At 33.5% G+C, this 14,301-nt stretch overlaps 1 protein-coding gene across 1 annotated transcript; it reads left to right on the top strand.

Annotated features, from left to right (window-relative positions):
- On the top strand, window positions 2,869-3,807 carry LOC110259751 (olfactory receptor 2L2-like). Its single transcript, XM_021085492.1, has one exon. It carries the CDS (start codon window positions 2,869-2,871, stop codon window positions 3,805-3,807), a length of 939 nt encoding a protein of 312 aa, XP_020941151.1.

Raw genomic sequence — 14,301 nt, 5'->3', positions numbered from 1 at the left:
CTGTCATTGCTGCAAGCTGCAGCATAGTCACAGATGTGGCTCAGATCTGGTGTTGCCATGGCTAAAGCATAGGCCTCAACTGCAGCTCTGATTCAACCCCTAGTCATGGAATTTCCATATGCAGCAAGTGTGACCATAGAAAGAAAGAAAGAAAGAAACCTACAATTGAGTACTGTAGCTAATTCATTCAAAGAACTCTTGGTAAAATTGGCCCAGTAACCTGGTTAATTTGTTTCCCAGCCCTACTCATTATGAGGAAGGAAGGTCAGTTTGGGGACAGTCCAACATTTTCATTTTCTTCAGAAATCTTGAGAAGAGTTTCTTTGAAACTATTAGAGAGTGCCATTGTGCTTTAGAGCTTTAGAGGTCTAATCTGATATTTTTTATAATGTATCCAACAAAGCTAATTTAAGGAGGATTGTTAGAAAAATCTGCACTCTTGCTGCACCTACATAAATAATCACACCAGCTTTATTTTGTAATCATGAATAATACTTCATTGAGAAGAGTTTTGACCAAAAGAAAAGAAAGGGTAGGGTTTAAAAATCTGTGCTTTGGTGGAAAATCCTGCATCATCTGGACTCTAGAAGACACTCTTCCACATTTTCAAACTCATTTCATATTTTTGAAATGAGTCTTGAATAACTCATTTCATATTTTTGTGATTCAGTTACCTTTTTAATAATAAAACTATGTAAATCTCTAAAAGGAGACTGTTTTATCTATTTTCTTTCCAAATCTAAAAATAAACACAGGTAAGAGAAATATGCAATGAAATTGATGAATATTGACTTTATGAGATGGTGATATGTAATTCATTTTTAAACCTAGGCAGATTTGGATGCTTTTCATTATCATAGAGAATATATATAATTCTAACCTGAATCACAGAGCAAATAATATATTTGTTCCTTTACAAATGAAATAGTCTAGGCTCCTAGGTGGAGAGAATTTGGGGTTGGGAGAAAAACATGAATTGGATTTCTCTTGGAAGTTTTGAAAGACCAATTTTAAAAATAATGTGTGTGGTTGTTGTGAGGTTAAGTGAAAAAATGAATAAAGTATAAACACAAATAACTGCATTTTAAGCCATTTCACATGCATTCCTGGTCTTATACCACCTATATAGAATTTCTATTTTAATGACTTCAAGTGTTTTTTGTTTTTGTTTTTGTTTTCATTTTTGTTTTTTTAATGGCTGCACCCATGGCAAGTGGAAATTTCTAGTTCAGGTATCAAAACTGTATCATAGCAGAGACCTGAGTAGTTGCACTGACAACCCTGGGTACTTAACCTGATGAACTATGAGAGAACTCCTCGTTCTTCTTTTTCAGCTCTTTTAGATGCTGATTGGCAAAAAGTGACCTACCCTTATTTCACATTTATTACCTCAAAATAAGTAACATTTGAAGGATAAAATAGGTGAGATGGGTGGTGCATTTAGATAGATACATACATACATACATACATACATATATACATAAGTAACCTCACATGACAGAACACTAGAACAATACAACATATATTACCAAAAAATACTCCATTGGCAGTCATGGTAGATGAAATCAAATGCCATGTCTGATCTGCCATTCATTGCTTCATTTCTTTATTTTTTTCACTCTTTTTTTCTTCATTTTTTTCCTATTTTTTTTATTTTAGCTGCACCTGCAGCATATGGAAGTTCCCAGTCTAGGATGGGTTGAATCTGTGCTGCAGCTGTGGGTCTAAGCCACAGTTGTAGACATGTCAGATCCAAGCTGTATCTGTAACTAACACCACAGCTCATGGGAATGCCAGGTCCTTAACACACTGAAGAGGCTCATGGATCTAACTCACATCCTCATGGACACTAGTTGGGTTCATTACCACTGAGCTACAATGGGAACTCTTTTTTTCACTTTTAAAATGTGAAGATATTAACTACTATTAATAGTTAATAGATATTAATACTTTTAATAGATATTAACTACTATTAATAGATATTAACTACTATTAATGTTAAAAATAACTATATAGAACAATGTACCATAAAGCAATGTTCATCATGTAAGTATTAGAGAAGCCCCAAGATAAATATATATAAATAAATATATATAAATAAATAAATATATAAATAAATATATAAAAATATACATATAAATATATATATATATATGCTATTTAGGAGAGCTTGAACATATTTTTCAAACTACAAGGAGTATTTTGTCTACTTTAATTACAGCATTGAAAATCTCATTGAGGAGGAAGAACAAAATGACCTGTGTAAATGGTACTTGACAATAAGGATTCATGTTGATTTCACAACAGATGAACCAAATGTTACCTGACTTCAAGGAAATATTATCTGATTTGACATTTCTGTGCAAAGAAGTCTCAAGAAAGAAAAATACCTTCTCAATAGGAGGTGGTAGTTGTCTGCAGATTTAGAGGTAACACTTAGGACTTAAGTAAGAAAAAGAAATCATTATTTAATAGTAAAAAGCATTAATTCAAAGTAAAATTCTATAATGTATGAATTTACATTGATTTCCACTTAATATATTTTAAATATCCCACATGATTTGTATGTTATATGAGTTTGTGTAGGGCAGTATCTAACTACTAATCCTAAAAATGTCAAGATATTATATAATTTTAAAGATTTTCTAGAAAATGCTTTGGCTAATACTGTTTGCAGTTTCAAATTTTAATCTTTGGATCAAAAAATGTTTTCTCTTTCCAAAACAAATAACTTCAGTTTTTCATTTAAGAGCTGTAAAATTTTAAATAATGCACAGCCTGCCTGAAATAGTAACGTGAAGTTAGTGTATTATTTTAAATTTGAAATACTTATGTATTTGCCTTCAGGAAAAATCATAAGAATGTCACATGGAAAATTATAATCAAACATTAACTGATTTCATCTTATTGGGGTTATTCCCCCTTTCAAGAATTGGCACCTTTCTTTTTATTCTCATTGTTCTCATTTTCCTAATGGCTCTATTAGGCAACCTCTCCATGATCCTTCTCATCCTTCTGGACATACAGCTCCACACACCCATGTATTTCCTACTCAGTCAGCTCTCTATTATGGACCTGACTTATATCTCCACCACTGTCCCCAAAATGACCAGCAATTTTCTGTTTGGAAGCAAGTCAATCTCCTTCATAGGTTGTGGGATTCAGAGCTTCTTCTTCTTGACTCTAGCAGGTGCAGAAGGATTGCTTTTAGCTGCAATGGCTTATGATCGTTACGTAGCCATTTGTTTTCCTCTTCACTATTCCATCAGAATCAGCAGAAGAGTTTGTGTGTTGATGATAATGGGATCTTGGTTGCTAGGCTCAATCAACTCCTGTGCCCACACCGCATATATTCTCCATGTCCCGTATTGCCAATCCAGGGCCATCAATCATTTCTTCTGTGATGTCACAGCCATGTTGACTCTGGCCTGCATGGACACCTGGGTCTACGAATACACAGTTTTTGTGAGCACCACTCTCTTCCTTTTGTTGCCTTTCACTTGTATTGCATTTTCCTATGGTCGTGTTCTTCTTGCTGTCTATCGCATGCAATCAGCAAAAGGGAAGAAGAAGGCCTATTCAACCTGCAGCACTCACCTCACTGTGGTAACTATCTACTCTGCACCATTTGCTTACACTTATCTACGCCCAAAATTTCTCCGTACTCCAACAGAGGACAAGGCTCTGGCTGTGTTCTACACTATTCTGACCCCAATGCTCAATCCTATTATCTATAGCCTGAGAAACCAGGAGGTGATGGGGGCTCTGAGAAGAGTAATTCAGAAAATCCGCTCTGTGAAAATGTAGACAAGGTTTTTGCATGAGTGTCAGACTTGGTGTAAATCCACTCAGTAGTATACAATAATTTAAAATAGTATTTACCATCAAATAGAAGATCTAAAATTAGCCTATAGGAAAAAAATACTCATATCTGGACATGATTTTACATATACATATATATATAGTGTTTTCCAGCCTCATCCTTCTTTATTCATGGTGGTTTTTTCCCCATTAGTTTCAAAAGCTTTTAATTTTCCTCATACGTTGTTAATGAAAATGATTCTTTGTCAGGTAATAATAAAAATGGAAAATGTCTAACTGAAGTTGTTATTAAGCATACAAGTTTTACTATTTTCCATTTATTTTATAATATATCTAAAACATGTATTCTAAATGACTAGATTGATTTGTGTCAAAAGACTTCTTGTTCTCCTATAATTTCCAATAAAAGTTATTCTTTCCTAAATATAGGGAAACACCTATCAGAGATTGAGCTGAGGGTTCATCAGGTATTCTGAAGTCCTTACACTATGTTAAATGGAAATGATATGATTGGTTTCTCAAATGTTACTTGAGAAGAATATTTAAATGAAAATATATTTACTTTGTAATGTTGCAACAGTTTTTCAAAACTTTTTTAGCACCCCAAAGCATATGCTAATATTGCAACCCAACATAACTCCTCTGTGCACATTCATGCTCAGAGATAGGATAAACAAAGATTTCAAATAACAACAGTATTAAACCAAGCAAGTAACATTTCTGTGTGAGATATTATTCAAGCACACACCTGCTACATGCCCTGAGAAAAGGAGAATTAGTGAATAGAAAGAGAACAACATCATGCAAACCAGGAAAAAAAGTTGGTAATATCTGGTGGATATTTCAGTTGTTATCATTGTAAATAATCAATGGAATGTGGAACTGAGAAGGGATGTCCATTCCAGATCTCTTATCCATTTCAGGAGTGAATAATTGAGAGAATCAGAAGATGTCTATGTAGTGTAGGACTTGACACACCATGTCTTAGGAAAATTACACAGTATCTCTAGACTTAGTTTTCTGAAAAGCAAGATGGAAAAAATGTACTCAAAGCTCTTAAGAAATAGCATAGGAAAGCAACTATGTATTTTTCTTTTCCCAGCTTGGTCTTACTGAAATTTTCCCTATAATAGAAGTCAGGTTAATAGTATTAACATGTATACCTCCTGCATACACCAGAGGAACATAAGAAAACTTAGTAACTCCCTAAAATGGCTCCAGCCATTATCTTAAAGACCACCTTCTACTAAAGACAAGAAATGTTGGGAAAAGTGAAGGCCCATTATGGTAGGTTACCATGAGAGACACAGAAGCAGGGATACACTTGGTATGCAGATTTGGTGACTGCCTTCAGCATTGATAGGCATTTCTAGAGATTTGATCATCACTATATTCAGCACAAAGAAGAGAGACCTTTCCAAATGGAGACTTCCCTTACAAATGCAAATGCATATTAGAAAATGAGAGTTTCCATTCCAATTTTCAGAAATTTTTCTTTGTCTGTTTTTTCTTGAAAATAACAAGCCTAAAATAATCCTTAGGCTAAAGAGGCATATTTAGGGGTGCAATGGAATCTTTGAATTTCTTCATGGCATTCCTATAAAGGTGGGAATAATTCAGTTTTTTACTCCAAAATCTCAGGAATTGGAGATAAAGAGCTCAGGAACAAATATTGAAAACAACAGGAGTTCCTGAAATCTTTTATTCTAATAGTCTTCTATCTCAGAAAAAAATCAATTTCAACAGATTTCATCTAGATTTCATCTAGACCACTGGCAACTTCTTTCCCCTAAGTACTTAACATTTTAGAAGCACAATACAGAAAGAAAACAAATATTTTATACATAGTAGTTTGTATTTCTTAATACTATATCCCTATATTGTATCTTCCCCCTTCCTCTAACACTGTTAAACACTATTTTTTTTCTTTTGTGTAACTTCGAGTCTATTTCTGTTTTACCATAAACATTTGTTTTATTTTTGAAATCCCACATGTAAATGATATCATACAACATTTGTCTTTCTCTATCTAATTTCACTAAGCATGATATTCTCTAGATCCATCCACATTGCTGCAAATGTCAGAATTTCATTCCTTTTATGGTTCAGTAATATATCATTGTATATTTCACATCTTCCTTACTATTCATCTGAAGATGGACACTTGTGTTGCTTCCATATCTTGGCTATTATAAATAGTGCTGCTAAGAACATTGGGAGGCATATGTCTTTTCCAAATAGTGTTATCTTCTTTGACTATATACCTAAGTATGGATAAACCATTAAGTAGTTCAATTTTTGTATATTTTATTTATTTTTCTTCTTTTTACAGCCACACATGAAGCATGTGGAAGTTCCCAGGCCAAGGGTTGAATCAGAACTGCAAGTGCAGGCCTACAACACTGGATCTGAGCTGCATATGCAGCATATGCTGCAGCTTGTGACAATGATGGATACCTAACCCACTGAGCCAGGCCAGGGATTGAACCCACATTTCTCATGGACACTATGTCAGTTTCTTAACCCACTGATCCATACTGGGAACTCTAAGCCACAATGGGACTCCTCAATTTATAATTTTTTGAAGCACTTCTACACTCTTTTCCATAATAGCTACACCAAATTTCATTCCTCCAAGCAGTTTTCAATATTTCCCTTTTTCCAAATTCTTTGCCAAGACTTGTTCTATGTGGCTCGTATTGATAGCCATTCTTTAAGATCCGAGGTGATATCTTGTTATTGTTTTAACCAAAATTTCTCTAATAATTAGCCTCATGGAGCATCTTTTCATGTATGTGTTAGCCACTTGTGTCTTCTTTGGATAAAAGGTCTCTTCAGGTCTTCTGTCCATTTTTTGTATTTAGTTTTTTTTGATATTGGGATATATAAACTGCTTATATATTTTAGATAATATCACCTAGTTTTTTATATTGTTTGCAAATATTTTCTACCACTTAGTAAGTTGTCTTTTCATTTGATGTAAAAGAGCTTTCAAATTAAATTAGACTCCCCCCCTTTTTTTTTTTCAGTCTTTTTGTCTTCTCAGGCCACACCCACAGCATATAGAGGTACCCAGGCTAGGGGTCCAACCAGAACTGTGGCCACTGGCCTATGCCACAGCCACATCAATACTGGATCTTAGCCATGTCTGTGACCTACACCACAGTTCAAAGCAACATTGGATCCTTAACCCACTGAGCGAGGCCAGGGATCGAACCCACGTCCTCATGGATACTAGTTGGATTTGCTAACGACTGAGCCATGACAGAGACTCCTAGATCCCATTTTTTTTAGTGTTTCTTATTTCTTTCACATTGGGGGACTGATCTATCAAGATATAACTATGATTTTTGTGAAGAAGTGTTCTGCCTATGTTCTCTTCTTGGAGATTTATGGTTTCTAAATTTATGTTTAGGTCTTTAGTCCATTTTTATTTTATTTTTGTGCATGAGGTGAGAAAATGTCCTAATAACATTAATTTATGTGTAGCTTTCCAGTTTTCCAGTATCATTTTTTGAAGAGACTCCTTTGTCCATTTCATATGATTGTATATTTGTAGCAGACTATTGATCATTGGTGCATAGGATTATTGCTGGTTCTTATTCTCTTCTAGTGACCTATGTGTCTCTTTTTGTGCCAGTACCATGCTTCCTAAATTATTGTAGTTTATCTATTGCTTAAAGTCAAGGAGTTTTCTTTTTCCTAGGTTACTTTGGCAATTTAGGATCTTTTATGATTGTATATAAATTTCAGGATTATTTCTTCTACTTACATAAATAATTCATGGGTGTTTCGATACAAATTTTATTGAATCTGTAAATTGCTTTGTGTAGTACAGTCATTTATTGGTATTCATTCTTCAAATCCAAGATCATGGTAAATTTTTATATTTCTTTATATCATCTTCCATTTCCTTCACCATTGTTTTATATTTTCTAAGTATGCGTCCTTTGACTCCTCAGTTAATATTATTCCCAGCTATTTTATTCTTTTTGATGTGATTTTAAACAGAATGTTTTAAACTTTCTCTTTCTGATATTTCATTATTCATGTATAGAAAAACAACCAATTTTCTGTATACTTATCTTACATTCTGGAAATATACTGAATTCATTTATTAGTCCAAATAGATTTTCGGAGAGTAATTTATGGTTTTCTATATAAAATACCATGTCATCTGTAATACTGACCGTTTTATTCTACTCTTATAGTGTAGGATACCTTTTATTTCTTTTTCTACTCTGATCTCTGTGGAGAATTCTTCCAATATTACGTTAAATTCAAGTGGGGAAGTGGCATCCTTATCTTCTTCCTGGATTTAGAGAAAAATAAATTTTTTTTTGGCATCCTGTGGTTTTGAAGAGTTGAGTTTCTGTTTATATTTGCTTGATAAAATTATGAAGATTTCATGATTGACTAGCTCTGTAGAAATGAGAGAAGAGTGAATTTAGGGCTCAAGTGTCTCATTGATCTCAAGTTGTATAAAACATGTGTTTGTGTTGTACAATGTAGAAAGAACTCAGTATTTAACTACTAATAACTCATTTGCTCTTGGAAGTAACTGACCTATGCCACAGCATGCAGCAAAACCAAATCTCTACTGCCCTAAGAAAGGCCCAGGATCAAGCTCATGTCCTCAAAGAGAATATGTTGGGCACTTAACCCACTGAGCCACAACAGACAATCTCTCAAACTACTTTAAAATTCACTTGGAGCCTGTAGATGATATCATGGGAAAACTGTAAGAAGCCAGCTATGAGAGAGATTTTTTTACCAGAGTCAGTTCTCCCAAATCTCTAAGAAGGAATCTTTGGAAAGAAATGTTATGTGTGGTCATACTTGCTAAAATTAGAACAAATATAATTAATTTTTGAATGAGTTTAAGTGTTAAAGGTTAGTTGATAAAAAATTACAATATGCTATTCACTCTGTTAAAAAACAATTTTTATTAGATTAGTGCCCTGTTCTTAATAAGAAATTGCAAAGTTTTTTCTTCTTTATTTTTGTAGTAACTTTTCTATAAAACAAGATTCTGCATCTTAAAAATAATTTTCTATGTTGTTTATAGCAGGTCTTTGATTAATGAAGAAGACTGAATCTTACTTATAATTTTTTGTTTATTTATAGGTATTATGACTATTTACATGTGTTTATGTATAACACCTATGGAAGTCATTCTTGCAAATACTTAAGTAAATGGGAACATAGGACCAAAGATAAGTTAGTTGCCCATGAGAAATTAAAAACGGGGCATTTTTGATTTATATTAAATGATTTATTTCTGTACACAATTAGAAAAAGCCAGCTATAAAATCAAACAAACAGAATGGGTGGCATGATTAATTTGTACCTAATAAGGCTCAAAACAGGAGAATAATCAAATGGATTCATTGCAAGAAACAAACTGAAAATTACTAGCAATGGTAATTCAGTTAGAACAAACATCAGAAGCCATATAGTTGCCTCCTCCTCCACCACTACTTCAACTACTTTACATAATCTCCTCTATTATCTCCTCTGTCCTTGTTACTGGGTTATACTGTGTGGTGAGAATGCTGAACCCTAACCAATTGTTGTAGCCCCCAGAACCTGTCCCTTTGGAGAAAGAATTCTGCAAAGAGACTGAGGGTAATGAGGCAAATAAGTGTTTATTAAGATAGAAGATAGGTTTGGAGAAAACACAGACTGGCTGGGAGGAGGGGGTGGAGAGTGAGTGAGAGAGAGACAGAGACAGAGACAGAGACAGAGACAGAGACAGAGACAGATATACACAGAGAGAAAGAGCAAGAGAGGAAGAGAGTGATACATGCTTTGGAGGTCTTTTAAATCACCTCTATGGGCAGTCCTTTGGGCTTCCTCTGGCCAGTTATCTTGCTGCTTTTGGCTTTAGCCTGACTCATTCTACTTGATTCATTGAAATTTTGGCCGAGGAGGTCCCATCATGGCACAGTGGAAGACAGATCCAACTAGGAACTGTGAGGTTTCAGGTTCGATCCCTGGCCTCACTTAGTGGGTTAAGGATCTGGCATTGCCGTGAGCTATGGTGTAGGTCGCAGATCTGGCTCGGATCTGGAATTGCTGTGGCTCTGGCATAAACTGGTGGAAACAGCTTTGATTAGACCCTAGCCTGGGGAACCTCCATATGCCATGGGTGTGTCCCTAAAAAGACAAAAAAAAATTTTGGTCAATATAATCAAATGAATAATAAATGACTATATGAGGGCAAATTATTACTTTGCATTTATTGAAAAACATTATATAAAATACATGTTCCAAATAGTTTAGAGACATAATAATATTGGAAGAATCAGAATAATTTGTTTCTTTCCCTACTGAATTGACCCTTAACATACCTGAGAAAATGTCTCTGGAAGTTATCATAATGTATTACTCAACCTCAGCTTATAGCCATCCTGGACAATTAATGACTTCCCCTACATTGTCTAAATCTCAACGAGCATTCCTAAATGAATACCCCCCCCAAAAAAAAGAAAAGAAAGAGAGAAAGAGAGAAAATTAAATTTAATCTCCAGGTTAAAAAAAAAAAAAGCTTCAAGTGTTAATTATTGAGATGAAAGATTAATGTATACTTTTTTTTTAGATATTTTTCAAAGAAGTTTGCTCAGAATATGACTTTGTTTATACGAAGAAACAAATTTTTAGAAAGAGATAGGACCTAATCTTATGGCGGTATACCTTTGTGCTCAAGAGATACTGAAGAATAAACCTAACATCCAATTATTAATAATGATTTTGGAGGACAGCCTTTCTAAGATTCCCTGCTTATTAAAATATTTTTTATGAATTAAAAATGGCTTTATGGCACCTATTGTATTCTTAATGCTGCTTCCTACTTGTTCTTTAACCTACAAGCCTGAAAAATTTCTAAGCAAAACCTAGAAATTACTTGCCTAGAATTTATATGAAAATATAAAATGGAAAATATAGTGAAAGTGAAGTCAAAAATGGCTACTGTTACCTGTCTATGAATATGTATATATATTATGTATGTATGTATGTGTGTGTGTGTGTGTGTGTGTGTATATATATATATATGTATATATGCTAATTATATTTGAAGGATAACTTCTAGAAATAATCCAGGTAACTAACCATATATTTTTTAACAATATACTTTATTATAGCTATCCAATTTTTATTTTTAAACATGTGCTATGTAGAACTGAAATATCTAATGCTTTTAACTTTCGTATTTTATTTATTTCCTATTTAGTTCTTATATATATCAATACATTTTCAGTGAAAAAAATAACAATATCTGAATAAACAACCTTGCAGATGTTTTGTGAGAATCAAATGTGTGTAACATATGGAAACCACTTGAAAACTATATAATCATGCAGAAGGGGATGACAAGCAAAGTGAATATAAAGACGACGACAAAGATATTGATAAAAACATTAAAATTCAGAGCTATACTTTAATGATATTTTTTACATGGACATAAACTGCTTTATGTTTTTTATCATAGAAAGCTTGTAATTTCTCATTTTTCTTTTTTTTTTCCTAAGGGCCACTCCTATTGCGTATGGATGTTCCAAGGCTATGGGTCGAATCAGAGCTGTAGCTGCTGGCCTATGCCACAGCCATAATAATGCCAGATCCGAGCCATGTCTGTGATCTACAACCACCAGCTCATGGCAACACTGGATCCTTAACCTACTGAGCGAGTCCAGGGATTGAGCCTTCATCCTCATGGATATGAGTCAGATTCATTTCCAGTGAGCTATAGTAGGAATTCCTCATGTTTATTTGTATCTACTCTACTTAAAAAAATACAGGTTGGAATAATTAAATGTTTAATCTAATCTTACATTTCTTATTGGCAGATAAACTAGAATTATATTTAGTTTTATACCTAAACTCTGATATACTTGTGTAATGAAACATAATAAACTCACAGTCATTGCAAAAACAGATTTGAAGGTGATATAAAAATCAGTTTCTGTGTTTGAAAAATACCTGTCTACCTAATGACCAATTTATGTCATAATGCTGATCACCATTATAGAACTTCACTGAGTAGTTTGAATTAGGACACAAAACTAGACACACAGAAATATTCTTTTTGTATTCTAGATTTCTTTATACTGTAAAACTTTATTTTTGTCAAGCTGGATAGATCTAAAATTGAAAATACACATTACTTTGATTATTAAATACTGCCAGTAATATTCCTAAGTCAGTAAGTTAATATGTCATTGTGTACTATTTGTTTCTAGTTTTTATTTTTAGAACTTACTGTAGAAACATTTGAAAGAACATGGAATCTCATGTAAGCCTCCATGTAAGAGTACTGTGGACAAAAATATTTGTACAGACTGCAGAGAACACACTTCTGGTGAATGTGACTCTGATTCTGTAAGTCATTTTACAATGATATAAGTCCTAGATAATTGATGGAAAAACAAAATCAATCTTATTATAAAATTTTAAGTGAGTATAAACACTCAATTTTTAGGAACTAAAATTGATTCTCTGTAGACAAGACATTCAAAGAACACTTGGTAAAACTGACCTGGTAAACTGGCTAAATGGTTTCCTAGCCCTACACATGATGAGAAAGGAAGAACAGTATGGGGAAGGTTCAGCATTTTTGTTTACTTCAGAAACCTTGAGAAGAGAAGAGGTGATCTAAAGTATCTGTGCTTTAGAAGCTTTTAAAAGTCTAACCTTATATTTCATTTAACACTTCCAACAAAGCTTATTTAAGGTGGATTGTTAAATAATGCTCTATTCTTGCTGCATCTCTGTAAGAAGTCACAACAGCTTTATTTTGTAATCAGTAATACTATTTCGCTGAGAAGAGCTTTGATCAAAAATAAGGAGGGTTGGAGTTCCCGTCGTGGCGCAGTGGTTAACGAATCCGACTAGGAACCATGAGGTTGCGGGTTCGGTCCCTGCCCTTGCTCAGTGGGTTAACGATCCGGCGTTGCCGTGAGCTGTGGTGTAGGTTACAGACGTGGCTCGGATCCCGCGTTGCTGTGGCTCTGGCGTAGGCCAGTGGCTACAGCTCCGATTCGACCCCTAGCCTGGGAACCTCCATATGCCGCGGGAGCGGCCCAAGAAATAGCAACAACAACAACAACAAAAAAGACAAAAGACAGAAATAAAATAAAATAAAAATAAGGAGGGTGGAAGGTATAAAAACCTATTCTTCAGTGGAAAAAAAATGTGTAATTATCTAGACTCTGGAGGACTCTTCCTGGTTTCCCAACTCAATCACTGGGTCACTGTGCAGTTTTGAATAGCTCACTTCATATCTTTGTGATTCATTTTAAGTTTTTCAATAATAAAACATATAGTTCTAAAAACTACACATTTTATAAAATATATTAATCACTGAAATGAAGTTATTTTCAGTATAAATGTAGGGGGGAAACATCTACAATGAAATCAATGAATATTGATTTAAATAGATTGTCATAGGCAATTCATTTTGAAACCTGGTCAGATTTGGATGGGTTTTTTTATCACACAGAATATGTATATCTATAATTAGAATTACAGAGCAGATCATATGGATGTTCCTTTGCAAGTGAAATCTCCTAGGCTCCTAGGTAGAGAGAATTTTGTTTTGGGAGCAAAACATGTATCGAATTTCATTTAGAATTTTTTGAGACCAATTTTAAGAATAATGTGTGTGGTTGTTGTGGAATCAAGAGAAATTCCTTAAAGCTATTATATTTGAGAAAACATAATAATATGTCAAAATGAATAAACTATAAACACTGAAATAACTTTGTGTTTTAAGACACACTTTCTATACATTCTTGGCCTTTTACCACATATATGGGGTTTTCATTTTAATGATTTCAATTTATTTCTTTATTTTGGTTTTGTTGTTGGTTAATAAAAAATAACCCTCTCATTTCAGATTTAGTACTTCAAATTGTTATATTTGAAAGATAAGGTAGGGAATGTATTTTCATAGAAAGATTAGATAAATGATAGGTGATAGCTAGATGGATAGCTAGATGATAGATAGATGATAGATAGATAGATAGGTAGATAGATAGATAGATCTATTGATCAGTTGATCTGGAATTCCAAAACTAAAAATATATATTTTAAGATAAAATCACTTCAAATCTCTAAAGCTTAATCTCATCAGTGGTGGTGTTGATATTGGTAAAGATAAAATCAGTTTAATTTTGTAACATATCCTGATACATTCCAAGTATTAACCTGTAGAAATGGTCAATAAATTGTTTAAACCTGTATCTTCTCTTCCTGTTAGACATGGCTTAGATTCAAGGTTAGTTTTTTTTCCCCTTATTATGAAACTATTATTAGAAGTTCTTTTTTTAGCTCTTTTCTCCTGTTTATATTGACAAGAGTGCTGATGCCTAGAATTCACTTTTTGTTGAAATTTTAAAAATATGTAAAGAAATACAATAGATTTTGTATCCTGCATGATGATGAATGTATTTATTAGTCCTAACAGGTTTTTATTTT

Source organism: Sus scrofa, chromosome 2, assembly GCF_000003025.6.
Source record: "Sus scrofa isolate TJ Tabasco breed Duroc chromosome 2, Sscrofa11.1, whole genome shotgun sequence".
NCBI lineage: Eukaryota > Metazoa > Chordata > Mammalia > Artiodactyla > Suidae > Sus > Sus scrofa.
The sequence above is the reverse complement of the archived record's forward strand: the minus strand, read 5'-3'. Positions and strand labels throughout refer to the sequence as shown.

Bases quoted from the DNA above. Each gene is read 5' to 3' on its own strand.
- LOC110259751 (XM_021085492.1), top strand. From the start codon at position 2,869: ATGGAAAATTATAATCAAACATTAACTGATTTCATCTTATTGGGGTTA.